Here is a 27,759-nt window from a genome sequence, read left to right as displayed (position 1 = left end):
TGCTAAAGCACACGCTACCAAATTGCAGGCCTTGTGTTCAGACAAGTGCAAAGTATAAAAAGATGTGAAGGTAGCATGTCTCTTCCTCTTTTTCTATGGATTTATCTAGGCAAGTTTGGAAAACTCAGCAGGGCATACTAGATTTTTATTTTTCTTCAGTATGTTCTGTTCATCATGTCAGAAGCCGTACTTAAGTCTGGCTTCAGTTATAGTTTTATTTCGTTTGTTTTATTTGGCTTCTTAAAAATAGCAAACCTCAAGTTTAAATATTTTCTTTTTTAATCTAATCTTGTGGTCTGTTTATCTGGTTTTCAGGTATCCAAAATGGAATGGTGATTGGTATTATTTAATATTGGAGTACCAAAAATGTGCTAAGCACTATCTAGAACAGAGATTTAGATAGCCAGCCAGTGCTCTCAGTGAGGATAGATCCAACAAAAAACACAGACCCCAGGAATGCTTTTGGGAAAAAATTAAATAGTAACAAAGTATAAAGGTCTAAGATACTTGGAAATGTGAAATCTATACAGTTCTGGCAAAATTATTCCGATCAGTTGTCTAGAATATGAAACGATCCTCGGTGATGTACAGATACTCTTGCAGAATCATCTGTAGGCTTTTGGGCAGGTATTATTTGGCTAGGTTATAAAATAAAGCATCCCAGCCTTGTTGGAATTTGTGCTGGACACGCTATAAAGGAGGCACAATAGTGTAGTGGTCAGTACACTCGGACTTCAGTCTCTGTTCTGCCCCGTTTATTGATGACCTGCTATGTTCCAGGCACTTTAAATACTGTGTGTTCTTTTAATTCTCCCAGCAGCCTCCCCCAACTCACCACCCTTTTTTTTAACAGATGCAGGAATTGTAGAAGTTAGGCAATTTGTCCAAGGCCAGAAGTGTCAACGCCAGGATTTGGACCCAGTTTTTGTTCAGCTCAAGAAAGAGTTGCCTCCACCTTTATATCATGCTGCATTTGGCCTGGCACTTTGCTTCTTTGAACCTCTTTTTCCCTCTAAAATGAGAATAACCATATTCTGGCCTACCTATTTCGAAGAATTCTTTTTTTTTTTTTTAAATTTTATTTATTTATTTATTTATTTTTGGCTGCGTTGGGTCTTCGTTGCTGCACGCGGGCTTTCTCTAGTTGTGGCGAGAGGGGGCTACTCTTCGTTGCAGTGTGAGAGCTTCTCATTGCAGTGGCTTCTCTTGTGGAGCACGGGCTCTAGACGCGCGGGCTTCAATAGTTGCGACACGCAGGCTCAGTAGTTTTGGCTTGCGGGCTGTAGAGCGCAGGCTCAGTTGTGGCGCACAGGCTTAGTTGCTCTGTGGCATGTGAGATCTTCCCGGACCAGGACTCGAACCCGTGTCCCCTGCATTGGCAGGCGGATTCTTAACCACTGCACCACCAGGGAAGTCCCCAAAGAATTCTTATGGAGATAAAATGAAGTCAAATATTTTTAAACACCTTGAAAATTTTACAGGGTACACAAATCTATTGGGGAGGTATATGTACCCTTTTTTTTCCCCTTTTTAGGTTTTTTTCCCTACCTCCATCCTCAGGGTTTGTGATAGCATGTAAGCGGGTATATTTTATTATCAAAAAGCAACCCAACTGCTGGCCGTGTTGGCACTTGGCATGTTAAACCTCAGAGGAAAATATGTAACTCATATTATAGCTTGATAGCATCTTCAGCCCCCTTCACAGCTGTGTCTGGAACATTAAATTTCTAATGAAAGTTCCAGGATTATGACTTCCTCCCATTCCTTATTTGTAATCAGTCATCTTTGATATTGATTCAAATTTTTGATATTATCTGTTAATTAGCTATATATATATTTACAGTAACTCTGCAAGAATTAAGATTTTTTATTTCATCTCATTTGCCCTTTGAAGTAAATGGGAATGGACAGCTTTCTACCTGAGTTAAAAGTATAGACATTGAGACAAAATAAAATGTCATTAGAACCTGTAAAGTTTTTTTTAATATAATTGTTGGGTGTTTTTTTTTCCCCTCCAGGATACAATGTCTCTTTGCTATATGACCTTGAAAATCTGCCTGCATCCAAGGATTCCATCGTGCATCAGGCTGGCATGTTGAAACGAAACTGTTTTGCCTCTGTCTTTGAGAAATATTTCCAATTCCAAGAAGAGGGCAAGGAAGGAGAGAACAGGGCAGTTATCCATTATAGGGATGATGAGACCATGTGAGTATAGAATTTGGTCCTGAAGCCTGGCGTGGCTGTCCCACATGCTTACTGAAAGTCATTCAGCTAAGTCAAACCTTAAACTCTATTGTGTGAATCCCCCAAGTGTCTTTCTCATAAAATTTTTTAACCCAGGATGTAAGTGTTGAGGGGGAAAGGCCACTTCTTGTCTCCAGATACTGAAAGTTGGCAAAAGATGAAAAGAGAATCCAGTGCTTTCCTTGAAGGCACCATCATTTTGAGTCCCCTTCAGTAGTATAGCTGGATAATCGGGAGGCAGAGGGTGACTGTAGGTTCTGTGTTGTTGCAACTCTTGGATCATCTACATGCTATGAGTCTCATAGTATATAAAGGAATACATTCTTTAAAGTGGGATTCTGGGAATCACTAACTCTAGATTCCATGTCGGAGCATGTAGACAAGTTAATAACATCCACTTTGGGAGATTTTCATCTCTTGCGTCACATAGGCCATGCATTTATTTATTTATTTTGGCATGCATTTATTATACTGACTTTGTTGGCCACCTTGTTTTAGGAATTAACAGATTCGTGACTTTACCCTCCTACTTCACTTGTAGAGCAAGTTCTCGACAAAACCCTGTTCTGGCTCTGTGCTCACTCTCATGGGTTTTGTTTCCCTCAGGTATGTTGAGTCTAAAAAGGACAGAGTCACAGTAGTCTTCAGCACAGTGTTTAAGGATGACGACGATGTGGTCATTGGAAAGGTGTTCATGCAGGTATGGAGCAGACATCTTGGGGGGGAGCCATGGCCTGGTGACTTACACCTTGTCATCAAAGCACACCATGAGCGTAGAACTGGCAGCTCCTTTGATTAAACAGCCCCCATCAAACTCACTGAATTTTTTTTCTTAGTGGATTTAGCCCTTTTGCAGGACTGGACTAGAGGGTGAATTGAGTATTAAACATACTGACAATATGACTGAATATTAAGCATCCTTCCTGCCGTGGGGTCTTTAATTTAAAGCTTGGTCACATTTCCTGCCCTCTTATGTTTCCTCAAGTTTCTAAGCAAGGTCTACTGGCTTGGCTTAGTCCCAAATAAAGTCTTTTTAGAATGGAATCTAGAGAAAATTCTTAAGTAGTAGGTAATGCATTAATAGGGTAGAGTTGTCAAACTGACCGTGAAGAGAAGGGGCCTGAGTTTGACCGAGGCCCCCATGGAGGGAGTGCCTCCCTCAGAAGAAGCTCATCTACTAGAAGAGTAATGGGGTTTAGCAGGACATTTTGTAAGTGGATTTCTGGTGCGGTTGGACTCAGGCCTGACACAACACACCCGCTGTGGCTTTGTCATGCTGTCTGCTAACCAGTTGCTGGCTTTAGGATGTGAGAGCTCATTGGTGAAGTGGTATCCTGGCTTGGTTTCTTCTGAGATGGCTCAGTATTCAAAATCTAGTACAGTGGTTAAATTTCAAAACACTTGTAGGTTCATTCTGTTCCTTAGCAGGGTGAAGAGATTTAAGAATTCTGGGACAGAATCTCTTTTGCCAGGTTAGGTTGAAAGACAACTGTGCTTAATATAGTGGGAATACTTTATGTGCAGCCATTCTGAGTGGCTAGGGGAATCTGCAAAAAGGATATTCTCAGTTTGATCCATCTGTGGTAGCTTTTTGGGGTTTTTTGTTTTTATAAATTTATTTATTTTTGGCTGTGTTGGGTCTTTGTTGCTGCGCGCGGTCTTTCTCTAGTTGCGGCGAGCGGGGGCTACTCTTTGTTGCTGTGCGCAGGCTTCTCGTTGTGGTGGCTTCTCTTGTTGCAGAGCACGGGCTCAGGCGTGCGGGCTTCAGTAGTTGTGGCTCACAGGCTCTGGAGCACAGGCTCAGTAGTTGTGGCGCATGGGTTTAGTTGCTCTGTGGCATGTGGGATCTTCCCGGACCAGGGATTGAACCCACGTCCCCTGCATTGGCAGGTGGATTCTTAACCACTCTGCCACCAGGGAAGTCCATGTAGTGGCTTTTTGTGTTTAAGCTTATTAATCAGAAACTAATTTTGTAGTCCCTGTGCAGAAAAATTGGAATATTGACGCAGCATTTGAGAGTACTCAAACTTACGAAAGTGTGTGTGTATGTACATATATATATAGATATGTATATCTTGGGTCCTAAATGTAAGCCTCAGGCAGGCATTTCATGCATTTCTATGCAGAATTGACAAGGGAATTAAACGCAGTAGCTCAGAAATTGGGCTAAATCCAGACTGACAAGCTAATTTTAAAAGCTATTATATATTTAGATTTGGCTGTTTTTTTACCAGTCTTGTTCCATTTTATTCCAGACAACATCTTAACTTATTTTTATACTTTAAACAGATCTGATCTTGGAGAGTGTACTGGAGATTTGTTCCTTAGGAGAATTTTGTGTGTTCTTTTTTGCATGTGAACTTAAGCTCTCCCTCAAAGTACATGTGGTAGGGCACTTCTAAAAGGAAAAAGAAAGTCTGCATTTTTGCACTGACAGTTTCTCCAGTGAGTGATGGGCCTGGCACCATGTGAGAAGGCAGTGCTCAGGAAGCCATCTGCCCTGCCTCCCTCTCCAAACTCAAAGGCTGAGGTAATTTATTTGAAATGACCGTAGAAAGCTGGACTTATTTGGCTGGTTTTCCCCTCCAGAATAAATCATCTGATCATTGTCCTGGGCCTAGTTGTTTTAAATTTCTAGGAGAAGGGAGAACAGTGGATGCCCAGCACCGAGTGTTGTGACCTGGGGAGGCTGTTTGCAGTTCTTGTGGTCACTGTCTGCTTGCTGCGGGTCTTTGTCTTCTCATGCTGGCACGCACCTCCAACCTGGGCAGAGCACAGTCCCTGCTTTTGTCATTTGGCAGGCAGACTTAGAGGGATGCTTATTGCTGCCGTAAGGAAAAAAACAGGGAGTTTCCATTCCCCACTCATAAGGATGTCCTAGTGCTCGGCTTTGGGGCATTATCTTTGTAGGCATATGAGCTGAGCACCAGGGAAAATCTGGTAGATATCCTCATCTCAACGCTTATTACGTGAAAAGCAATAGAAACAATAGTTACCCTTTTGGACATTGGAGTATGGTGAGCTAGGATTTTTTTATATTATTAGATCTTTAAGTTAGTTCAGTAAGTAAGAGAAGTTAAGTGGAAACCACTGGTTTCTCCATGTTCAGAGACAAGACAGAAGCAGTTTGCCTCTTAGGCAATTGTGAAGATGCCCCTTTTGAGGCCCCTTGCTACCTGTATACATGTGGGGTTGTATCTATAGGATATTTTCCTGAACTGGGAACACTGATTCAAAGTGAGCAATTTTGGAGGGTATTGCCAAACTCTTCTCCATAGAAGTTGTGCCATTTGCCCTCCCACCACCAATGCATGAGAGTGTCCATTTCCCCAAAGTGTTGAACTTTTGGATTTCTGCCAATCTGACAGGTTAAAAATGCTATCTACTTTTCTTATGAACAAGGTCAAAACATCTTTTTTTATGCTGCAGGCTATTTGTTTCTTTTTTCCTGGGAAATGTCTCTTTATGTCCCCTACGCATTTTTCTGTTGGGTTATTGATCTTCTCAATTTCTTCATATGCTAGGGAGATTAGCCCTTTTTCTGTGATAAGAATTGCAAATATTTTTTCCAGTTAGTCGTTAGACTTTGTGAGTTGTTTTTGTTGTTGTTTTGTTTTGCTTTTTCCCCATGCAGAACTTTATTTTCACGTAGTTAAATTGGTCAACCTCTTATGGCTTCCAGATTTTGAGTCATAGTTAGAAACTCCTTCCCTACTGCAAGGTTATAAAGAAGTTTACCTGTATTATTTTCCTGGTGTTTTTATAGTTTCATATTTTACACATAAATCTTATTACCTGTGTGGAGTTTCTCTTGGTACATGGTATGAAAGGTGGATACATCTTTTTTTCTAAGGGGCCACCCACAGGTCCCAGCAGCAATTATCTAAAAGCCCATGTTTACACTACTGATTTTAAGATGCTGCCTTTATCATATACTAAATTTCTGTGTATATTTGGGTTTATTCTAAACTTGCTATGGTCAATTGTGCTTTGATGGAGGAAAGAAATAGTATTGTGATGTTCAAAAGACATCCCAGCTGGAGGGAGAAAAAAGAGGCAGTATTGCTGATACATATGTAACAAAGACACTAAGGAAAAGAGAGCTGCTGGCTGGTGGGTTGATTGGCTTTTAAGTGTTATGTAAGAGAGAAAACCAAGGAGAAACATGAGGTTGCCTAAAGGATAGCCCCAAATCAGAAGTATATTGTTAACCAAGTCTGAAAGGTTTGAAATGTATCACTTTCCATATACAGAACTGTTGAAATGCTGCCAAGTCACCACAGGCTTACAAATACTCCAGCTGGTTGTGAATGCCACGTGTACCAGTGAACTGGAGCCTTCAGGAAGCTTACTAAACACAAGAAAATACTGGAGGGCAGTTATTATCTGTTCTGTTTTCTCCCCCGAGGCTAAAGAGGAAAACTGACAGAAGTTAGAGAACCTCCCAACCCAGTTGTAGAGTGAAAGGTGTTTTCTAGAGAAGGGCAATCTCACAAGCTTTGCTTTAAGAATTTCCATTTTGAATGATCTTGGATCCTTCCCTCCCTCTCCAAGTATTTTTCCTTTGGGGAACAAAATTCAAAGGGGAGCTAACCTAACCCAGTGATGTTAATTTATTTCCCACCAACCTTTAGAAGCCACGCAGTGAGCTCAGGAGGCAGGGTGGTGAAACAGGTGAGATCCCAGACTGGGCATTAGACCTCCTCAGGTGTTATCCTTCCTCATTTACTGAAGGCTTGCTGATCAGTGTGTATTCTCCTACCTGCAAATGGAAACATAGTCCCTGCTCCTTTACAGTGTCCTGACACTGACACTGAAGTCAGCTAGGGTAGAGGTGCTTTCTTTCATTCAGCAAGCCATGTGCTAGACAGCCTCTTTGAAGGGCAGAGGACTAGATACAGAGATGAATAAAAGCAGGATCCTTGGCTTGAGGAACTTTTACAACCTGGTGGGGAAGCCAGATGCATTAATGAATAGTAAAGTATCACAGTAGAGGTTTGTAGAAAAGACATGGGAACCCTGAGGGGAGAGCAGCCAGCTACCCCCAGGCTATTGGAGATAACGTTATAGAAGAGGTCATATCTGAGCAGCAGTAGAAGAGCGTTGAAGACCAAATGGCTATATAACATGCTTTCAGTATACTCATAAAACTCAGAGACCTTGGAAAGCCTTTGGTTCCATCCTTCTGCCATCACTCAGAGAATTTGAATCGGCGGTTTTACTGGCATTGCTGGAAAATCTAGTCCTGTTCTTGCAGATCTGGGTTGAGACAGGGATTCCTTGTATCACTTGTCTATTTACACAGGAATGTATAGATTGGGAAAGCTTGAGACGTGGAGATTAGAACATGGAAGGAATGGCCTGGTGTTTTACTTCCTTAGGCATTTTTCTGTAGTTTGGTGAGGGTGGATACATTTTGTCAAGGGTGAGCTCTTACGCAGGGTGGTGGTGATTTCATCCACGGCCATTCTAGAGCGAGAGTCAAAAGTCGGACTTCCAATTCTCATGTCACACAGTCTCCTTTTCTCAGTGAACACTAAGACTGCTCAACTTCTTTAACATTGTTGTCTTCTCCCAAGAAGGGCTTAAATTTGGTCTAAAGTTCTCATTGATGAATTCTAAACAGTAACAGGGTCTAAGTTACCTCAGTGAAACAAGACTTGTGCAAAGGCTCAGAGCCCAGAGAAAGCATAGTATTCATGAAACTGGAAGAAGTGGAGGTGGGGTGAGAGGAGGGATGAAAAATTGGTCAGCTCATAAAGGGCTTTGTGTGCAAAGGTTAAATGAGTTAAGACTTCAGCTCGAAGTCTTTTTTTTTTTGGTTGCGTGGGGACTACTCTTCGTTGCGGTACGCAGGCTTCTCATTGTGGTGGGTTCTCTTGTTGTGGAACACGGGCTCTAGGCACCGGGCTTCAGTAGTTGCAGCACTCGGGCTCAGTAGTTGCGGCACACGGGCTTCTGTAGTTGCGGCTCACGGGCTTAGTTGCTCCGCGGCATGTGGGATCTTCCTGGATCAGGGATTGAACCCATGTCCCCTGCATTGGCAGTCGGATTCTCAACCACTGCACCACCAGGGAAGTCCCCAACTTGAAGTCTTAATCAAGCTAAAGCTTGGGTTCCATTCACCCAGAAATTTTTTAAATTTCCTGAAAAATGTAACCTCTTTTCACGTTAAATCAAAAGAGACTAATAAGCAGTAGTCATTATCCTGAATGTAATCTGGTTCTCCCAGTGCTTTGCAATTTGCTGTCTGTTTAGTCTCAGAAGTAATTTTATCACTTATGTTCTTCCAAAGCAAGAGAAAGGCAAAAGGATTAACAGTGCTTTTCCACACTCATTGAAGATCGGGCTTGTTAAGTACTTTGTGATCTCTCCTCTGAATCTGAAGTGCATTGATAGCAGCCAGCACTTGTAGTATTTCACATTAGGTGCAGGTTATTATTAGCCTCTGCTGGTCAGAGGGCTCAGAGGTCACACCCATAGGGCACACCCTGGAGCGTAAGTTGCCGTTCATCTCACACCAGATTCTCTTCTGGTTGCTTTTTGCTTCATCCTGGCAGGAGTTCAAAGAAGGACGCAGAGCCAGCCACACAGCCCCACAGGTCCTCTTTAGCCACAGGGAACCTCCTCTCGAGCTGAAAGACACCGATGCCGCCGTGGGCGACAACATCGGCTACATTACCTTCGGTGAGTGGGGCGGGTTGCCGCGTTTGCGCACCTTGATGGGTTCATACTGCAGTTGAAGTGGTTAAGGGGGGTGGGGGCGAAAGCAGGCATATCGATCGTTCCTGTTGCCGCTGCCATGACTGTAGGAGGCCTGCCACGGACGCTAGTACAGGTCGAGTGCTATTTTTATACAGTAATCATTTTCCTTTTTTCCCTGTTTTTCCTAAGTCCTAAGGAAAAAAGTGTAGCCTGTGATATCAAGTGTGAAGAGTTAGGGCCATATAAGCATTGCTAAGCAGCTGGGTGGGAAACTGTGTGTCCTTTGGCGTTTCTTGGTTTTTTGCTGATTTAGACCAGAGCTCCAGCCATGATTCACTTACTCCACTTTCCCCCTGAAAAAATTCACGTGCTCCCCTGTTACAGTTGCTTCAGCCTAGTGAGCTGGCTCATCATTATAGCTGACAGTTTAGAACCGCAGCTTGTTCACCCACTGCCCCAGATGCCACTAAAATGTCCCCCTTTCTGGAGTTTTCTTTAATTCACCTCAGTGCTGAAGGTGCACCAGTTTATCGAAGATGAGCGAGTTGATTTACCAGGTTTCATTAAATCTAAGGTACATTGTTTTTTCACGTTACTCTCTGACTTTGGCACACAGCTCACAATTCGCAGCCTGCCACAGTTTAATTTGGCAGCATCTCTCTTTATGGTACCTAAACTGATGGTAAACTTACAGTCATTAGCATCTCAGCACCTTTGCAGTGTAGTTATCTCCTGGCCTGGTGCTCTTTTCTCTCAGGGCAAGCTGACAAAGGGGTCCCACCCTTTCTTGTGAGGCATTCCTTTTCATTTCAACAGATCTTTACACTTGAGGATTTTACTTATGGTGAGGCCACTGAGTAGAGTGGGCGCAGAAGACAGACAGGGCTCCAGGGAGCCAGAAGGAGAGGTGTGCGGGCCGGCCCAGGCGCAGGGCTGAGTGACTGCACACGGCTTCAGGGGATTGGCGGCAGGGGGGCTTTTCTCAGCCCCCAGCCAAAGCAGCTTCTCCTGCCCATCCTCATCAAGAGCGCTCAGATCCTTCTCCCTTGCTGTTTGGTTTTCACCACAGACTACATGACCCTCTGTGGATCTAGTTTATCTGAAAACTTACTCTGCTTCAGCACCAAGGACCTAGGACAGGCAGGCTTTGTTCTCTAATCCTGATTGCTCCACAGTCCACCCAGGTAGCCAGTAGTGTCATCCTCCAGAGAGACTGCTGAGCTGCAGAGGCAGGAGCTCATAGGTGTGTGGCAGACGGAGTAGATTTCACAGTGCACAGCCAGAGAATCCAGACCTGGAATGAATGCCAGGGCCAAACCCTTTCCCTGAGGAGCTCTGGTTTTCGACCATGATCGCCTCCATTTGCACTCACTGGCAGGAAACCCTGACAAAGCCCAGGCATAATGAAATGAGTGGACGGTCCTTAAGGAGGGAGAGACGGAGCTGACTGTAGGCTGCTGGTCGTCCCGCCCTTTGGCATTGGTGTTACTAGACCCTGACGCCTTGCCTATCCCCCTCCCCCACCGCCGCCCAGTGCTGTTCCCTCGCCACACCAACGCCAGTGCTCGAGACAACACCATCAACCTGATCCACACGTTCCGGGACTACCTGCACTACCACATCAAGTGCTCAAAGGTGAGTGAGAGCAGCTGCAGCGCCTCAGTGTCCTGTGCTCTGGGTCACTCTCTCCACCAGAGCTGATGCCGTAGAAAGTCATCTCTGTAGTCCAGGCTCTTGCTGTGACCTCTTGTAGGTGGTTCTAGAGGCTTCAAGAAGTCATGGCCTTTCTCCATCTCTCACTCACCCCTCCCCATAGCAGAGAGGTGAATATATGCTTCCTTGCATGGCCCTGTGTCAACCCTAGGGTGGATATTGATATTCCCAGACCTTCCTGATAATTTCTGCTAATTAGAGCAAAGCTGTCTTTCTAGAAGATGACTCTGCTTCAGTACCCATTGTGTTTGCCTCCAGGCCTATATTCACACACGTATGCGGGCAAAAACATCTGACTTCCTCAAGGTGCTGAATCGTGCACGCCCAGATGCTGAGAAAAAAGAAATGAAAACAATCACGTGAGTCACACCGTCCTGCAGAAGGACCACCTTCCTCTCCTAAGCTCACCAAAAAGGAGGTAGTGGTGTCGGTGGCCCAGGTGTCTGGGCAGTAGCTGCATGTGAGGCAGGCAGGGTTGGGCCTGTAGCTGCCCAGCAGACTAAAGATGGGACACACAGGTTTTCGCTTCTCAGTGGGTTTCCTTGTTTCTACATCTTTATGAGCGAGGAGAGTGGCAGCTAGGATAAAATACAGAGGGACCTTTTTACTGACATCAGCTGTGTTCTCTTTGGGCCTGAGTTGAGGGGCCAGTCTTGTCCTTCTCAGGGTCTTCTTGGAGAAATGAAGTAATTTGCTTAAGGACATTTAGTTGAGTAAATAGGCCTGGAACCACCCCTAAGTGTTCTTTTTCCTGGTCCACTTCGCGGCAGGAATTTTGCATGGAGAGGAAGTTACCTTTATCAGGAATGGAGATGATGAGAGCCCTAAATGGTGTGAGGCTCTACATGCAGGAGGCCAGCATGGTCTGAGGCCTGGGGATTTGGGTCTGTGCCAGGTGCCAGATCTTGGGTCCCCCTCTGGTGAAGTTTAGGCAGTCCTGTTCTCCAGGTAGGGTAATAAGCACTGGTCTGCTGTCTTTTGTGCCCACTGAGTTAAAAATCTTGAGGTGAACTAAGCCTACCCGCAACCCTCACAGCCAGTGCATTTGCCAGCGCCCCGTAATCTTGGGGGGAACCTTCAGTAGGTATGGTGTGCCTAGGGCTTCAGGCTCCTTCCCCTGGCCTCTTCTGCCAAGCTAGCTTCTGCTGCCGTTCAACAGGATGAGAGAGGTGCCAGACGCTTGCTTGCCTGAGCAGAGGGTTTTTAACCTCAGACATTTACACAGAACGAGTTAAGTCGCCCCTGCCTTCTTCAGGCTTTAGAGGCTGCCTGTCTCTTCGTTAGGAAATTGGTACCAAAGGCCTTTCTCTATAGTAGCTCTGCCCACTGCCCAGAGCCAGCGGAGTGTTCAGTCCACAGCTCGATCCTCTGCCTAGAGAGAGGTGTCCACGTGCCGTGGCAGTATCACTCCTTCTACCGTGGCACGGCCACAGATGCCAGCTTCGTGGCATACCCTAAAATAGGCAGAACTCCCAAGGTGGGGAGGCAGCAGGGTGTGTGCCCCGGGGGACGCACGCTCTCGCTGCCCTGCAGAGCCTTGCCTCCGTCCTGGAGTTTACAGGTCCCCCTTTCCCTGCTTGCTTCTCTCACTCACACCACTTTGGTGACCTTGAGTGTGAGGCAGCCAATTTTGTGCCACTTTCAGGGCCCAGTGAAGAGACAGGCAGTTCAGTAGAGGCCAGGAGGTGAGCCAGCAGAAGGCAACCTGACCTGGCCAGCCTGTCGCCCACCGAACAGGAAGGCTGGGCATCATGAGCTGCTGTGTCACCGTCAGCCCTGTAACTGCCTTGTCCATTCAGGAGAAGGGCCCACCAGGCGGCCACCACCCGGTGTCTCCCTGCACGGCTTCTCCCCTGCCAACACAGCCAGCAGGCAGTCGTGGGGGGTCATTGCAAAGCGAGTGCAGTGGACAGAGGGCAGGGACAATTCCCTGTCCTGATGGGGGACTGGGAAAAGATGAATCCGTGAAATGAGCAAACTGTCCATAAACCTCCTTCCTGGAGCTTACGAGGAACAGCTTTGCCTTTTTCTGTCCTGTGATGTCATTGGCAGAGGTGGGCCCCAGAAAGGAGAAGGGTGAGGTAAACAACTGCATCCACCCTGAAAACCAGATCGTGTTCCCAAGGGTGGGCAGAAGAAGCCGGGACCCCTGCCCTGCTGTGTGAGGTTTCAGAACCCAGAGCAGCATGAAGGCGCGTGGCGGGTCTGCTATGATCAGAAGCCAACCGTCAGCACCCCACAGAGCTCTGCCTGAATTGAATACACGTGAGCTTTTTATTGGGGGATGGATAACAAAATATTTTAGTTTCATTTTGGGTTGGATGAGACGTTCAGGGCAGGAAAGTTTTAGCCCCTGTATTTTTGCCTCAGTTTCCCATAATTCTCAGCTCTAGCTTCCAGGATGCTTTACCAAATGCACACCCTCTATCTTTGGGAACCAGCCTGTTCCCAAAGTTGGCTATTCTGGGGGAAAACTGGGTGGGACAGGACACCCCAGTTCGGGAACCTTAAGTCGGGCAAGTGTTCTGTGGCTGAGTGTAGTCACCACATGACAGCACGAAGCACCTTTAACCTTGGAAGTTTGGAGGGTTGCTTCTTTGAACATCCTGCCCCCATGGTGAAAAATTTAAGGAACTGCTGTCTGCTAGCCCGAAAAGTCATGAACTGTGTAGGAAGACCCTGAATTCTTTACTCGTTAGAGGATTGAGCCCAGTCTGAAAAGCAAATAGGTCTAGGCCATCCAGAAATTGTGGGCAGGTGATTCTCCTGTCTAACTTGGTACACTTACTGTCCTCGTGGGCTTATTAGCACAGGTATTACTTGGTACCCCAAAGTATTCAATAGGAAGAGATGATGAGACATTTCTGTGAAAGCTGGACCTTAGCCCGTGCCTGGAATTCCTACATAGCTCCGCCTGAGGAACCTTACCACCTCGTGTTTGCTGTCTCTTCCGGGACCCCATTCCTAGCCCAGAGCATGAGGTGGACGGAAAGGTGAACAGAAACCAGCCTTCACACTTACTCTCTGCTTTTGAAGGGGGAAGACGTTTTCATCCCGCTAACTCTTGGGAACAGGAAGAGGAAGCGGCTGGCAGCTGAAGGCTGGAACACTTGCTACTGGATAATCGTAGCTTTTAATGTTGCACCTCTTCAGGTTCTTAAGGGATTCTCTGTTTTGGTTCCATTTTGTACACGTTTGGAAAATAATCTGCAAAAACGAGCTGTGCTTGCAAGGACTTCATGGTTCCCAAGAATTCAAAAAAAAAGGAAAAAAACGAATTCCACTTGATCAACTTAATTCCTTTTCTTTATCTTCCCTCCCTCACTCCCCTTCTCCTCCCCCTCTTTTCCAAGCTGTTTTGCTTTGCAGTATGTTACTGGTAATGAGTTGCAGGATAATGCAATCTTAACTTGTTTTCTCCTAAGTATTTGAGTTCAGAACTCCTGTATCTAAAGAAACACGGTTGGGGTCATTAATAAAGAAAATCTTTCTATCTTACATGAGAATTCACTGGGTTTCTGGACTGTGAGTCCAAACAAGAGAGGAGGAGGGATGAAGTGTGCACCAGTACTGCCCTTGAACCTGCAAACCTGCACTGGAAAAGCTTAGGTTCCGGAGGCCCCTCCACACCCCACCCCCCGCCAGCCTCCCTGTAGAGGAGAGAATGGCTCACTGGTAAGCTCTTAGTTGGCATTTCTGGGTAAACTTAAACATGCTCACTGTAAAGCTTGGTTACTAAGTCTTGGCTGTGGCCAAGAAGCTTGCAGGACAGTGACAGGCACTTTATAATGTGTTTTCTGGTGAAGCCTTTTATCTTGAATAATGTATAACATTTCCCCAAATGTGTTTCATGGTGTGTGTGGTTCTGCAGGTCATTGTGGGTCTAATGCAAACAACTGGGCACAGTTTCTTTCTCACACAAGAGCCCAATAGCCTGGCATTCCACAAAACTCACTGTGGGAGATGCTTACCTAATAAACAGGACAGAGCCTAGCAAGGTATCCTGCTGTCCCCACTTGATCCCTAAAATACAATTGGTTCAGAAAGTTGGCTTGGTGAAGAAAAGAACTTTAGGGGCACCTAAAATGATCTAAGGGTGACCCTAATGGTTTCTACCTTCTTGCTTTCCCTTTTGTCTCCATCAAGTTCAGTGTGTTTCAAACTGGTTTGAGACTGTTAATGAATTGTGAAATGTCCTGACATTTTTATTTCCTACACTATTGTGAGATAATTGTACATTCACTGCAGTTGTAAGAAATAGTACAGAAATTCTGTAGTGCAATATCACAGCCAGGAAGTTGACACTGACACAATCCCAGCCTTGCTCAGACTTCACCAGTTTTGCATACACTCATTTGTGTGTGTGTGTGTGTGTGTGTGTGTGTTGTGTCTTCCGTGCATTTTTTTTCACGTGTGACTTCATCAACGTTTTTTTAAAATAGAATAGTATATATATGCTAATCAGAATGCGTCACTCCTATTAAGGGTAAGTACTGATTTAGTTATAGACATGTTGACTAGATTGTAAAAATGTCTTTTTACTGTGGGTCATGATCAGATTTAAAAGCAACAGGTCATTTAGTTATCCTGGCTTCGTTTTACTCAGGATCAGTTACGTTCCCATCCCCTCAACAAATATGTGTCCGGGAGAGTGCTGTCCGCTTGGTGGGGCTGCATGACTCTCAGTGGAGAGAGTTCACATCGAGTCTTCCCAGTGTTTTCCTGGGATGTGGCGCCTCATCACCTACTTCTGGTGGATGGAAAACTGGGCTAAATTAGATCTATTGAGAGACAGTGACATAGATGTGTTCTGTACCCCAGGAGCTATTGAAGGGGTTTGCAAGGGTAATTTTGGCCAGAAGTTATTTTTGCTCTCCTGCTGACTTTAGAACATAACTCCTTAGTAAGTTGGAACTCACTGTATTTTGCCAATAATGGGGATCAGACTTCTGAAAAGTGCTGTAAATGGCAAAACCAGAGTTGCTTAGAAAATATGGAGTTAGGAGAAAAAGAGGCATTAAATATTTTTTAATAAACCCTAAGGAATTGTCTTAATTCCAAGACTTTGTCAGCATAAAAACCCATGTTGGTGAAAACCCCTCTCCAGACATGCTCCTTTGTCTTCATCTGTTTCCAGGGCACAGTTAACTCTTTCTCAAGGACCCTCTGTCCCCTTTGTGGACAAAGGCACACTGTAACTTCAGCCAAAGCCCATAGAATTGTAGGAGGAGGGAGGTCTCAAGCTGAGGGTCGGCATGCTGAGAGGATGTGGGTGACGAAAAACGGAATCTAGTCTCAATTGCTGCTAATTTGCTGCCTTACCCTAAAGGTCCATACCTGGGAGGTATAGATGAGCTGGGATATAAGCTGGAGGGGTGGAAGCAGTGTTTAGGACAGACCTGGGTTTGAATCCATGTTCCACCACTTAATAGCTATGTGACTGGGTAAATTTCTTAACCTGAGCCCCGATGGCCTCATCTTTGGACATGACACCACCTATTTCACAGGGCTCTTAAAAAGGAATAGAGAACAGATAATAAGTGCCTATCGCATTGTAGGCATTTATAATGCCTATAATTATCATTGATAACACCGTCTAATAAATCTTAGTTACATTCTTGTACTCGTAAGAGGATCAGAGTGGCAGGACTGCTGAGAAGCCAAGTCCGGCATAAACCAAGGTCACTCTGCATTGGGGTTTTTCAGGTCCTCACCAAAAACGGTGATATTTTTCACTGTTTGGTGGCCCTCAAACTGCCGCGTGGGGTGAGAAGGGTGTTAGTGGGAAGCTCCAACTTTGGATAAAGTGCGACCTGGGCAAGCTAAGAACCAGGAGCTTGATGGAAAAGCAAATAAGACTGTAACAGGAAGTGGAGGTGTGGAACCAGAGGGCATGAAGTTGAAGCCAGGAAGAGGAAGTAATGCCAGCTGCTGTGTCAGCCCGTCTACCCAGAGCTGATACTTGACAGTTACCATTTCAGTTCCCTTCAGTCTCATTCGCAGTAGGCCTGAGGGACCCTCGTCCCAGCAGCTACAGAGACCTAAGACCAAAGCCTGGGTCGGCTCTGGGGGCCATTTTGAATTCAATGCTTCCCCCTTCTGGGGATTGCTAAAAGCACTGCAGTTTGTGTGACTCCGAGGGAGGCTTGAAGAATCTGTCGTTTAGCCCTGACAGGAAGGACCAGAGTTTCCTCTGCCCATATAGCTGACTTTAAAGTCTTCCTGAAGCCAGGATCCTGGCCAGACTTGGTCACAGGACTGTCCCCAGAGCCCTTCAGAGGCTCCCAAGGGCTCATCAGCCGGAGCCTATGGGGAGCCACCCAGGGCCGACAGAAAACTTTCCAGGAGAATGGGGTGCACGAAGGAGACCCAGGTGGATCTCCTGCCACAGTCCAGATTGGACACCATGATACAGGCTCTACGTGAGAGGAGAACGGGGACTGAGGTGGGGAACTCTAGGGCCCACAGATCCGCTGGATGGAGCATCTGAAAACTGTCTGCACCAGAGCCCTCTTGTGGGCGAAGGGGAGAAGGCTGGGGATAAGTCAGTCCCAGGGACTGATGGAACAGAGAGGAACTAAATGATCCAATAAGGAGGAAACAGGGCTGAGCTGAGGACAGAACCCAGGCTCCCCGGCTCTGGCTCCCGAACTTGTTCTCCTTTACACGTCATCCCACACAGTGTTTAGACAGAATAGTGAAGAAGAAACACAGACATCTTGGATCCTGCAGGGAGGAGGCCAGGGCTGGGAACAGAAGGAGGTCTGTTTATTCCTGGCAATCCAACATGAGAGGCCCCACTCCCACTTCTGTCAAGGCCCCAGGGTGAACTCTCCCAGAGCCTCTGACTTCTGCACCGCCAGATAGCATGGGGCCGAGAGTGTCCACTGGAATGCAGCATCCTCCCACCCACCAGCTCCCTTGAGGATGGGTTTGAGGCTGGGTGCTTTCCTCTTCCCAGTTTTTGTCCCAACAGAGGTCCTTCTCTCCAGGACTCCTGACTGCTGTGCAGGGTTGGCAGAGCTAGACCTCTCAGGCCTTCAGGCCCAGGTCTCACCGAGAGAGCACAGAAAACCCCTTGCTCCGTCTACAAGGAGCATTTTCCTAATGTCTAACCTCCAGCTTTCTCGCTGCAGTTTTAGCCTGTTCCCTCCCACTTCAGGCCTCAAGAGAGTGTAACTGCTTGTCTCCCTCACCCCAAAGCGTCACTTGACACAAGCTGGAAATTGGGGCTTCCTAGCCTTGAACTTGCCCTTCCTCTCACTCTGCCTAGTTTCTTGTGTTTCCCTGTGGAGTGAAAGTGTCATTCTCCTCTTGCTAAGGCTCTCTATCAGCCTTTCTCAATGGAATTCTCAGAGGGGACATGTGGCTGGAGGGAAGGGATGTGCAGAGAAGGCCAGAAATCCCTTTCATTGTGTGCTTCTGTGCCGAGCACTGACCCAAGTCCTTATCACACGCTTTTTTTTTTTGGCTGCCCCGGGCAGCATGCAGGATCCCAACGGGCGAGGGATCCAACCTGTGTCCCCTGCAGTGGAAGCGCAGAGTCTTAACCGCTAGACTGCCAAAGTCCCCCCCACATTTTCTCATATCGTCTCACAAGAGGTGAATGCAGTGTGAGCCCATTTTACAGATGAGGAAATTAAAGTAAGAGAACTTTAATAATTTGTTTAAACAGCCAAAAAATAGGATCCAAAAAGGATTCTGAGATTTAAACCCAGGCTGGAAATTCCGAAATTCCAGCACTGGCTCATGCCTCTTAGTCGTCATGGAGGAGGGAGGAAGGGAATCACTGGTTGAGAACCCTCCCCCATTAGGTGTCAGGTACTGGGATGTACGCAGTTACATGTTATCCCATGGTATTCCCCACAACAACAGTGACAGGTGGTTTTCCTTGTTTCCATTTTACAGGTGAGAAAATTGAGGCCCAGAAGTAGCTTGCCCCAAGTCACAACCCCAGAGCTATTTGTGCCTCATAGCCCAGAACTTGACTCACAAAGTAGTTGAGAAAAGTGTGGAATGACCCCAGATTCTGGAAGGCAAGCCTGGCTTTATAAGCTGAAATTCCCTACCAGGTGATAGGAAGGGCGGGCAGTGAAGATTCTCATATTCCAAACATCCCCCCCCGCCCCGCCCCCGACCACCACCATCAGACACACACCACTATGCGGACTGGCAGAATTACAGAGGTGAATGCGCTGTCAGCTGGCTTGGCCACTCCAGGGGTTTAAGGCCCATAAAATGTAAATATATGAGCTGGGAAGTGGAGAAGGTAGACTAAATCATTGTTCACTAGCTGGAATGCATTTCTCAGATTAGCTAAGCAGTAGCGGGCCAGAGGGCTCCAAGCTGGGTGACCTGCCTTCTTGGTGGCAAGCTATGGCCAGTGGCTGGAGAGGGGGCCACTGGTACAGGAGGGTAAGGAGGGGACACTGGAGAAAGGGGAGGAAGGCCTCCCAGTACTGCAGCTCAGGGTGTGCCAGGTCCCACCCCCCAGAGGCGGGGCCAGGCTGATCCCCGCCAGCCTCAGCTCCATCCCTCCAGGAACCCAGGCGAGGGCAGAGCCAGGGAGAGCAGTGGAGAGCCGGGGCCCTGCTGTCCTCGCACGGTGGAGGTACCATGCCCTCACCGGTCAGGACACCAGACATCGCCAGAAGCCCTGCAGCGCTGGCTGCGGCAACTCCCTGACACTCAGAGGAAAGCCCAGGCTGGGGGAGCAACACCTGTCCCTCACAGCCATGTGAGTAGCTACCCCCTCTCCCCCTTCCCCACCCGGCCCCCGGGGCCACACCTGGAGACCTCGACCCCAGATCTTGCAGAGGCCATTGCACGCAGCCCGAGCCACCAGAGCCTCCGGGTTGTGCAGGTCACACAGCCAGCACACCATAAGACTGTTGGGAAATCGCCCTGGCGGCTGACCCTGCCTTTCTCGCTGGTCTGTTGGGAGGTAGGGTGGGAGACTCACTCCAGCGAAGAGCTGGGAGCTCCAGCCCATGACTCCAGAGTCCAGGTTTGAAGTAACGGACTCTGAGGTCTCCTGGGGTTTAATAAAGTTGACAGTGCAGGGATGAAGGGGAACAGAAACTGGAGGGGCGCTGGAGAGGCAAAGATGTTCCCAGCGGACGGCACTGGGGGAGGTTGAGGAAGAAGAAACAGAAGCTGAGGGTAAAGGGGTGCAGAAGCTTGGGGGGACCTGAGGGGAGCTGGGGATAGAAGGGGCAACATCTCCTGCGCTCAGGGTGGCCGTGGGGCCCTCTAATCCTCTGACCCGGGGGAGGGGGCAGGTAGGAATCCTTTCCCTCTTGACTTTAATCCTAGCAACAGCGGCTGCTCCCGTTGACAGAAGCAGGAGTTCCCACAGGGCCCAGGACCCCTCCCCTGTCCCCCATCCCTATGATGTGGCAGTGGGGACAGGGCATGGGAGGACTGAGACAGGTCAGAGCCACAGAGAGGCCAGGCCCTGCCCAGCGGCTCCTCCTCCCTCTCTGGGCTCGCTTCAGCCCTCTGCCGCCGGCATCTGCACATTCACTGCCAACCCTCCCCCCTCCCAGCAACTCCTCCCCTCCTCCAGTTCCCAGGAAAGGCCCTGTTGCTAGAGAGGTAGGGACGCGTCAAGTTTATGGGCTGGAAGTCCTACCCGGAGGCTGCTCACTGAGGTGTAACTGGTGACAAGGCGGATGGAGGGGAGGTGCAAGGGACCGGGCAACCCCTTGCTGCCACCCATTGCCCTGGCCTCATCACTAACTCAGTGAGCCCTGCCTCAGGGTGACTTCTGCCCCTACCTGCACCCCGAATCCTTAGCAACCTACCACCTCTTAATGCACGGGTGCCCACGAGCCTGCGAGCATCTGAAGACAAGGACCGCCCTTCTTCATTTAGCACCCACCCCGAGTCCCTTGTCCCGGCTCTGGCCCCAGCCCGAAGGAGGCCATCAACTGTTGGCTGGCCAGAGGACCACTACACACCGGCCAGACCCTATCCTATCCTGTCAGCTAATTTGTTAGATGCCTCACCTGGTGGAGGCAGGGATGGTCAAAATGCTTTGGGGATGGGTGGGTCCACTTTTCAGCCTAAACAGAGGCATAAACACAGCTGCCCAGAGAGGACCAGACAGATAACAGAAATGGGCGAGGGGGCTGGGTGGGGACTGTGGGAGCTGTCTGAAGGCAGCCACAACTCAACTCCAGCTGGTTGCTATCATATAGGCAGGACCTGATTTTCTTTAAGCCCAAAATAGGAATTTTTATGTAAATTTTAATTGGCGATTCATTGGGGGGAAAATGTGTATCAGCGAACAGGATATGGCCCACAGTCTGTTGGTCTGCGACCTCTGGATTAATGTGCAGCCTTGCCGAGCAGACAGTGACCTGCAGCCCCACCCTAACTCCGGCTGCCCCATCTTCCATCTAGGCATGCCCGCTGTTGCTCCAGGCCTCCCCCGTCCCCAGGCCCAAGATGACACCCAACAGCACCAGGGAGATGCCCAGCCCCGTTCCCGCAGGGGCCCTGGGGCTCTCCCTGGCCCTGGCAAGCCTCATCGTCGCTGCCAACCTGTTCCTGGCCCTGGGCATCGCCAGGGACCACCGCCTGCGCGGCCCACCCGCTGGCTGCTTCTTCCTGAGCCTGCTGCTGGCCGGGCTGCTCACCGGGCTGGCGCTGCCCGTGCTGCCAGGCCTATGGAACCAGAGCCGCCGAGGCTACTGGTCCTGCCTCTTCCTCTACTTGGCTCCCAATTTCTCCTTCCTCTCCCTGCTTGCCAACCTCCTACTGGTGCACGGGGAGCGCTACATGGCAGTGCTGCGGCCCCTGCGGCCCCGCGGGAGCACTCGGATGGCCCTGCTCCTCACCTGGGCTGGCCCCCTGCTCTTTGCCAGCCTGCCTGCCCTGGGCTGGAACCACTGGGCCCCTGGGGCCAACTGCAGCTCCCAGGCTGTCTTCCCAGCCCCCTACCTCTACCTCGAAGTCTATGGGGTCCTGCTGCCCGCCGTGGGCGCTGCCGCCCTTCTCTCGGTCCACGTGCTGGCCACCGCCCGCCGTCAGCTGCAGGACATCCGCCGGCTGGAGCGGGCCGTGTGCCGCGGCGCGCCCTCGGCCCTGGCCCGCGCCCTCACCTGGCGGCAGGCCAGGGCACAGGCTGGAGCCACGTTGCTCTTCGGGCTATGCTGGGGGCCCTACGTGGCCACCCTGCTCCTCTCCGTCCTGGCCTATGAGCAGCGCCCGCCGCTGGGGCCCGGAACTCTGCTGTCCCTCATCTCCCTGGGCAGCGCCAGTGCGGCGGCCGTGCCCGTGGCCATGGGGCTGGGTGATCAGCGCTACACGGCCCCCTGGAGGGCGGCCGCCCAGAGGTGGCTCCGGGTGCTGCGGGGAAGACCCCAGGGCAGTCCTGGACCCAGCCCCGCCTACCACACCCGCAACCAAAGCAGCATGGACCTCGACTTGAACTAGGGGAGGGGCCCCTGCTCGTTCCTACTAGAAGCATCCGTCCATCTTGGCCACCAAGCCCATCTCCACTTATCCCCGCACCTCTGGATCAGAGACCCTGCCCCTATACGACCCCACCCTGACTGAATAAAGCTCCCCTGGCTCCCAGCTGTGGTTATCTCATTCCACATCTTAGCAAGGGAGGGACAGGCGAGCAGCTGCGGAAAGAACCTAGAGGATCCAGGGAGATTCCAGTTCCAGACAGGCAGGCAGCTGTAGGTGAGCATGCTGCTGCCTGAGGGGGTGAGCTGAGGCACCTTGAGATCCAGCAGATGTGGCAGGGAGCCTCACCCTGACACGCCCCTCACTGGTTCCTCCTCATGTCCGGCCACCACGAAATCCACACAGACACGTCTCTGGGAAGTATATTTTATTTACATTTTTAAAATCTGTTAACTAATATCTCTTCCTCCTTTCCGCCCCCAGAGACTTGGGAAGGGAAAGAACGGGAACTTCGAAGACCTACTCCCCACATACAAATACACACCCCCATGGCTCACACCAGCAAAGGAAGTGAAAGAGAAAGAGGTCTGAACCTCCCTGTGAAGGGCCTGCCAGGTCTGGGTGAGGACTACAAGGGAGAGGGCAGGAAGGAGGGGCCCGAGGGGTGGGTCTCTTAAGAGAAGAAAGGGACAGAGAGGGGGCAAGTCAGTTTGAAGTGGTTGGAAAGTGAGTCCGAGGCCCGTCCCCTCCTCTTCCCTCCTACCCTACCGCCTCTGCTGATAGGGGTCTCTGTGCCCCCTCCACACCAGACACAAAGCAGAGGCTGCAGCCGTTAGCGGTCAGGCCTCTGGACACAAAATACTTTTGCTTTGTGGTCTCCTGACGTGGTCACCACCAGGGAGGCATCTCTGTGGACAGAAGACACAGCTGGGAGGGACTGGAAGACCTCAGGCCCACCCCAGGCCCACCACCCAGGGGCCCTCTGGGGACCTCCTGCAGCTCATCCTCAACTCCAGATCCCTAGTGCCTGGCGCTGGGCGGACCCACACCCAGTGAACACGCCTGAAGCCAGCAACCGGCAAGGGGATCAGAGGAGAGCCGCCCGCATGTGGGAAGGGGTCCCAGCCCCTGCGCCCGGGGGATGAGATGTGAGGCCGCACGGTCAACGGAAGATGACTCCCGCAGGCCTGCCAGCTCTCCTGCCTCACAGGCAGGCCCAGGCCTTGGGGCCCAGCTGCCCCCTACACCCTAAGGACCCTGTGACCCCCCATGGGCTATTCCCACCTTCCAAACACACAGAGACCCCAGCCCTTGCCCAATTCACTTACTTGCTGAGAGCAAAGTCCAGGATCTCAGCCGTGTGGCCCCGGTAGTCAGTAAGCAGGCGGCCGGTCCGAGCGTCCCAGAGGCGCACGATGCCATCCAGGCTGCAAGTGTAAACCACGGCGGTGCCTGCCTCCCACAGCAGCTGCACGATGCCCGACTGCAGCAGGGTACGGCAGAAGCGGCGTGCGGTCAGGGGCGGGAGAGCTGACAGGCACCTGCTCCCAACTCTCAAGGAAGGAGGGAGGGACTATGGGCCATAGGGAAGGACCAGACAGGAGCCAGGTCTGGGGCAGACGCTCCCAGAGACCTGGGATTCCCATGGCCGTGGCCATGGCTCCAGGCTGCCTGTACCTGGTGCTGACACTGGTGCCTGAGGGTCTGCGTAGACAGGTCATAGATGGCCAAGGTCCCATCCAGGTAGCCAACAGCTGCCAGAGGCATCCTGGGCAGAGGAGACATGACAGCTCGTGGAGGGGCCTGGACTCGGGGCCCCCAGCCCAGGCCCCCTCCCCCAAGCTCCCTGCTCTTGTGTCAGGCTGAGGCACCGCTCACACTCACACACTGCAAAAGCCCAAGGACTCCACGGAGTTGGACTCGCTCTCCTCCCCTTCTCCCAGATTGGGCTGGGAGGCCACGGCCTCGGGTCTGAAAACGCCCACCACCTATGAGCCAGGGGAGAGGATCAGAGAAGAGCCTGGAAACACGGTCCTCTATTAAGAAAAGAAAGGCAGTGGGGCAAGGAGGCTGGGTGAAGAATAAGAGACAAAGGGGAGGAGACGCGGAAAGCGGAGGCCCCAGAGCCAGGCTCCAGGGTCCCACTCACCTTGCCGGTGGTGGCACTGACCAGCTTGGCCTGGCAGTCCACAGAGCCAGTGAGGATCAGGCTGCCATCCTGGTTGGTGGCAACACAGGTCAGAGGGCCTTGGTGACCCTCGGTCCCTAGGATGAAGCAGAGGAATAAGTCGGATTTCATCCTGTCCCAGGTCTCAGCCCCTGCCCCGCAAAGGCCTAGGTTAACACTTTCCCCACCCCAGATACCTTTTAGTACATGGATAGAGTTTCCCTGCTTCAGGTCCCAAACCCGGATGGTGCCATCTTCATAGCCGACCACAGCTCGCTTCCCTAAAGGGCCCGAGATGGAGATGAAGAGAGAAGAACAGATAGCACGCTCAGACATATCAGCAGGGGAGGGAGGGGACGGGAGCAAGGAAGTGAGGGAACACACAGTGCCCCAGGGAAGACCCAGTTCCGGGTGGAAAGGGGGAGCTGTCTGCTCTGGGGCCTGGGAGGTCAGTGCTCCCAAGAGCAGGCCTCAGAGTTTGCTGGCGGTGGCCCAGGAGGGAGCCAGGGAGACGCGTAACCCTGGTCCCCACCTCTCTGCACTCAGGAAAGCTGCTCTCACCATCAGGGAGGACTCGGCCACAGGTGGCTGGGCAGTTGGGGCCCTGGAAGGTCTTGCAGTCACCATTCGGGACCTTCCACATCCAGGTGTTGCCGTCAGCCGTGCCCGCCAGTAGGACAGGCGCCCGAGAGTGCCACTCCATCCACTGGGCAGAGACAAAGGCTCAAGAGGGAGGCCCCTCACCCCATCTCACCTAGGAGTCTGCCCCATGAGCTCTGCCAAGTTTTCCCCGCTTCTCAGTCAGCAGGGACATCCCAGGGAATGGGCCTAGACATTCTTGCTGTACTCTGGGAGTGTACCGGCTCAGAGCTGGCTTGGTCTGCTCAAGGTGGCACGGACCCCCAGGGTCTCACCCCTCCCCCGGCCCTCAGAGTTGAATCCCACTCTGATGACCTCACCTCCAGATCTCCTGCTTCAAAAGACCAGACCTCCTCCTTGGTGTCCACCTGCCACACTTTTAAGAGGCCACTCATGTCCCCTGTGGCCACCAGGGTAGAGTCGTGACTGAAAGCAGCACAGGTCACAGAGTCTTTGTGGCCTGCAGAGAAGCGTGGGCAGGAAGAGAAGAGAGCATCAGCGTACCTGGTGCTGGGGACACGGGACCCAGGTATCTGGCCCCCAGAAAGGACCAGCTGGGGAAAAAAAGGATGGGTCCTAACCAAACTCAGAGCTGCTCCAGGAGCCAACATCCCCATGTCTCCCCAGGGGAGACACTGCTGGCCTCCCACTCAACCATGTATACCCCAGGCCTATGTCTTCCCCATTCTGTCCGCTCCACATCTCTGCCTGAAATACTCACAGCCTCCTTCCTGCCCCAATTCTCCTTCACTAGTGTCACCTCCTCCCAGGCCTTTCCCCGACTCCCTCCGCCAATCAGTGCCTCCCTCCCCTATGCCCACAACAGACCATTTTATTCTTTGGGGCCCTCAGGCCAAGTAGAGAGCTGGCAAAACGGGAGTCCATGGCTATTGGATGCACAACCGCTGCAGGCCAGCCCCCTAAGACCTCCAAAGGGGCAGGACCTCACCCAGGCCCGCTCACCTGCACACTCAAAGAGCAGTTCCCCATCGCTGAGCCTCCACACAAAGGCTTTGTCATCTTCGCCCCCTGTCACTGCCAAGGTGTTGGTCTTGGGGTCCAGGCTCACACAAAACACAGATGCTGTCCCAAGAGATACTCCATGAGTAAGGAGACAGGGCTCCCACCCAGGATTCTGTCCTTTGGGACCTTTGGGAAACCCACCCCCTTCCACCCAAAGTAACACTTCTTTCCTCCTGGAAAAGAAGGGCGCATCCAAGTTCTTCTAAGTTTCAAGCATCAGGTTGTCGGAGAAATCCCTCCCCAAGCTTGCCGAACTCTAAGTCCTTCTCCAGGACAGATCCCCCTTCATTGCTGTTCCCTTCACCACCCCACACTGATGCCACGGACAAGAGAAAGGTACATGTGCAGCGCTTACAATTCTCAGCATGGGATGCCACCAGTCTGGGGTCTGAGTGAGGAAAGCGTCATGTTCCTGGTTCCTTATTAAGAGCTAATATTTAAGAGGATTATCTAAAACATGCTCCAAAAGGTACTATTACGTGTAATTCACAATAAAAGAACTTTTACCAGTGACAACTTTTTAAAAGGAAACTAAAACCCAGAGACTTTAATAAAGATCATAAACAGACGAGTAGCTGGGATAGGATTTGAACCCAAGTGTCTCAACTGACTCCAGGAGCCAAGCTCTCCTCCATTCCATCATACTGCCCCCCTACCTGTGAGCTCCTCCAGGGCAAGGCCAGCATTTTCCCACCGCTGTGTCCCTCATAATGCTCCCGACACAGCGGATGGATGATGCTCAAATGCCCACCTGGACTGGGTTTACGATGGATCTCCTCAGAGACCTACCCGAGTGCAATGCAAAGGTGACTTCGCTATCGTCTGGGCCCTCCATGCTGCCGACCACCCCTTCCTGGGGTTCCAGAACCCAGCCCTCCTCATTGCCATCTTCCTCTTCCTCTTCCTCAAAGTCCACATCTTCCATCTCCTGGGCCAGATCGTCTGCTTTGGGGAGAGGGTTAAAAGATGGGCTTCGGCAGGCGGTAAGAGGGATGGGAAGTGCGGGGAGGCTGGGGTGGTCGTGTGGCAAGAGGGCAAGGTGAGGTCAGACAGAAGGGGTGAAACGGCAGGGGGAGAGGGCGTATGGGACGGAGGACAGGAGAGGTCTGTGGACCTGGGGTTGGCCAGGGACCGTGTGGGAAGGGAGGAGCGAGGGAATGATGGGAAGGGGGGGTGTGTGAGGGGAAGGGCCAGGGGAGGCGTCAGAGGAACCCCCACCCCGGCCAGGCCTGAGAACTAAGTGTGGGGTTGGGGGAGAGGGGAAGGACGAAGGAGGTCGGTAGGAATGACCGGTGGGGTGGTGGGTGGTGGGGTGGGGGTGGGGTGGGGAGAGAGAGAAGCAGGGGTCAAAGGCCAGTGGTGAGCGCCTCCTGTCCCGTGGCCCGAGGGTCGGCAGCTCTCACCCGGGTCCGGCGGACCGGGATCCAGTTCTACCACCTCGATAATCTCTTCATCACCATGGAAGCTTAGGGTCTCCAGTGGAGGGGTGTCAGCTGTGGCCCCGCTTTCCGATTCTGACTCCATGCGGCGCAAGCGGCGAACCCACTTCTCTGGGCCCAAACGCCTCCCAGAGTCAGCTCTGCGCGACGACGCGGAACTCGAGCCCCTCCTCCCGGGAGGAAGTAGGCGTACGCGACTCCCCGGCAGGGAGAGCGACGGCCTCTCGACCAATAGAGAAGGGGGTGGGCTGGCTTAACCACCAATCACAGGGCAGAGTTGGGAGACGGAGCCGGGGCGTGGAGAGGAGAACCCAACTCCGCCCGACCTGACTCCGCCCCCAACAGGAGGGCAACAAGCGAGCGTGCGCGCCTCCGGGGTATCTCCTGGGAATAGTAGTTCTCCCGGGT

General features: G+C 50.8%; 3 protein-coding genes across 10 annotated transcripts in view; 2 read left to right on the top strand and 1 right to left on the bottom strand.

The window, feature by feature from the left end:
* ARPC2 (actin related protein 2/3 complex subunit 2) overlaps nucleotides 1–14,160 on the top strand; it is a 29,630-nt gene extending 15,470 nt beyond the window's left edge. For 2 of the 5 annotated variants that reach the window (XM_089916388.1, XM_089916389.1), the window contains exons 6-11: nucleotides 2,019–2,205; nucleotides 2,851–2,944; nucleotides 8,805–8,931; nucleotides 10,484–10,584; nucleotides 10,921–11,021; nucleotides 12,774–13,794. In XM_089916388.1, coding sequence (XP_089772514.1) covers nucleotides 2,019–2,205; nucleotides 2,851–2,944; nucleotides 8,805–8,931; nucleotides 10,484–10,584; nucleotides 10,921–11,021; nucleotides 12,774–12,852 — 689 coding nt within the window. In that variant the 3' untranslated portion in view covers nucleotides 12,853–13,794. The other 3 variants (XM_022567664.3, XM_089916390.1, XM_089916391.1) reach the window with 3 other exon arrangements.
* An 81-nt stretch (nucleotides 14,161–14,241) lies between these two features.
* Nucleotides 14,242–22,248, top strand: GPBAR1 (G protein-coupled bile acid receptor 1). 3 transcript variants are annotated; one of them, XM_022567663.1, is made up of 2 exons: nucleotides 14,242–14,337; nucleotides 21,070–22,248. In XM_022567663.1, the coding sequence occupies exon 2, from the start codon at nucleotides 21,115–21,117 to the stop codon at nucleotides 22,102–22,104; it is 990 nt and encodes a 329-aa protein (XP_022423371.1). In that variant the 5' UTR covers nucleotides 14,242–14,337; nucleotides 21,070–21,114; the 3' UTR covers nucleotides 22,105–22,248. The 3 variants fall into 3 exon arrangements, with proteins under 3 accessions (XP_022423371.1, XP_022423370.1, XP_089772512.1); XM_022567662.3 differs by lacking the exon at nucleotides 14,242–14,337 and adding an exon at nucleotides 19,291–19,399; XM_089916386.1 differs by lacking the exon at nucleotides 14,242–14,337 and adding an exon at nucleotides 19,410–20,094.
* Nucleotides 22,249–22,493: 245 nt separating this feature from the next.
* Nucleotides 22,494–27,499, bottom strand: AAMP (angio associated migratory cell protein). Of its 2 annotated transcripts, none has more exons than XM_022567666.3 (11): nucleotides 27,316–27,499; nucleotides 26,702–26,854; nucleotides 25,853–25,972; nucleotides 25,210–25,349; nucleotides 24,812–24,956; nucleotides 24,448–24,531; nucleotides 24,233–24,348; nucleotides 23,968–24,071; nucleotides 23,761–23,851; nucleotides 23,412–23,566; nucleotides 22,494–22,991 (listed from the first exon to the last, which is right to left on the bottom strand). In XM_022567666.3, the coding sequence occupies exons 1-11, from the start codon at nucleotides 27,434–27,436 to the stop codon at nucleotides 22,916–22,918; spliced, it is 1,305 nt and encodes a 434-aa protein (XP_022423374.1). In that variant the 5' UTR covers nucleotides 27,437–27,499; the 3' UTR covers nucleotides 22,494–22,915. The 2 variants fall into 2 exon arrangements, with proteins under 2 accessions (XP_022423374.1, XP_022423373.1); XM_022567665.3 differs by having other exon boundaries at nucleotides 26,702–26,857; nucleotides 27,316–27,495.
* Between the last annotated feature and the right edge of the window lie 260 nt (nucleotides 27,500–27,759).

Source organism: Delphinapterus leucas, chromosome 8 (genome assembly GCF_059928025.1).
Source record: "Delphinapterus leucas isolate spDelLeu-1000000601 "Yukka" chromosome 8, BTC_Dleu_Yukka2, whole genome shotgun sequence".
In the NCBI taxonomy this organism is placed as follows: domain Eukaryota; kingdom Metazoa; phylum Chordata; class Mammalia; order Artiodactyla; family Monodontidae; genus Delphinapterus; species Delphinapterus leucas.
This window is presented reverse-complemented; position numbering and strand designations above follow the sequence as displayed.

Excerpts from the sequence above, each read along its gene's own strand:
- GPBAR1 (XM_089916386.1), top strand. The coding sequence starts at position 20,053 with ATGATGTGGCAGTGGGGACAGGGCATGGGAGGACTGAGACAG. Across the intron at positions 20,095-21,069 it reads GCATGGGAGGACTGAGACAG|GCATGCCCGCTGTTGCTCCA; the intron begins GTCAGAGCCACA and ends TCTTCCATCTAG.
- AAMP (XM_022567665.3), bottom strand. The coding sequence starts at position 27,436 with ATGGAGTCAGAATCGGAAAGCGGGGCCACAGCTGACACCCCTCCACTG. Across the intron at positions 24,957-25,209 it reads TTGAAGCAGGAGATCTGGAG|TGGATGGAGTGGCACTCTCG; the intron begins GTGAGGTCATCA and ends GTCTCTGCCCAG. Across the intron at positions 24,532-24,811 it reads TGGCCGAGTCCTCCCTGATG|GGAAGCGAGCTGTGGTCGGC; the intron begins GTGAGAGCAGCT and ends CGGGCCCTTTAG.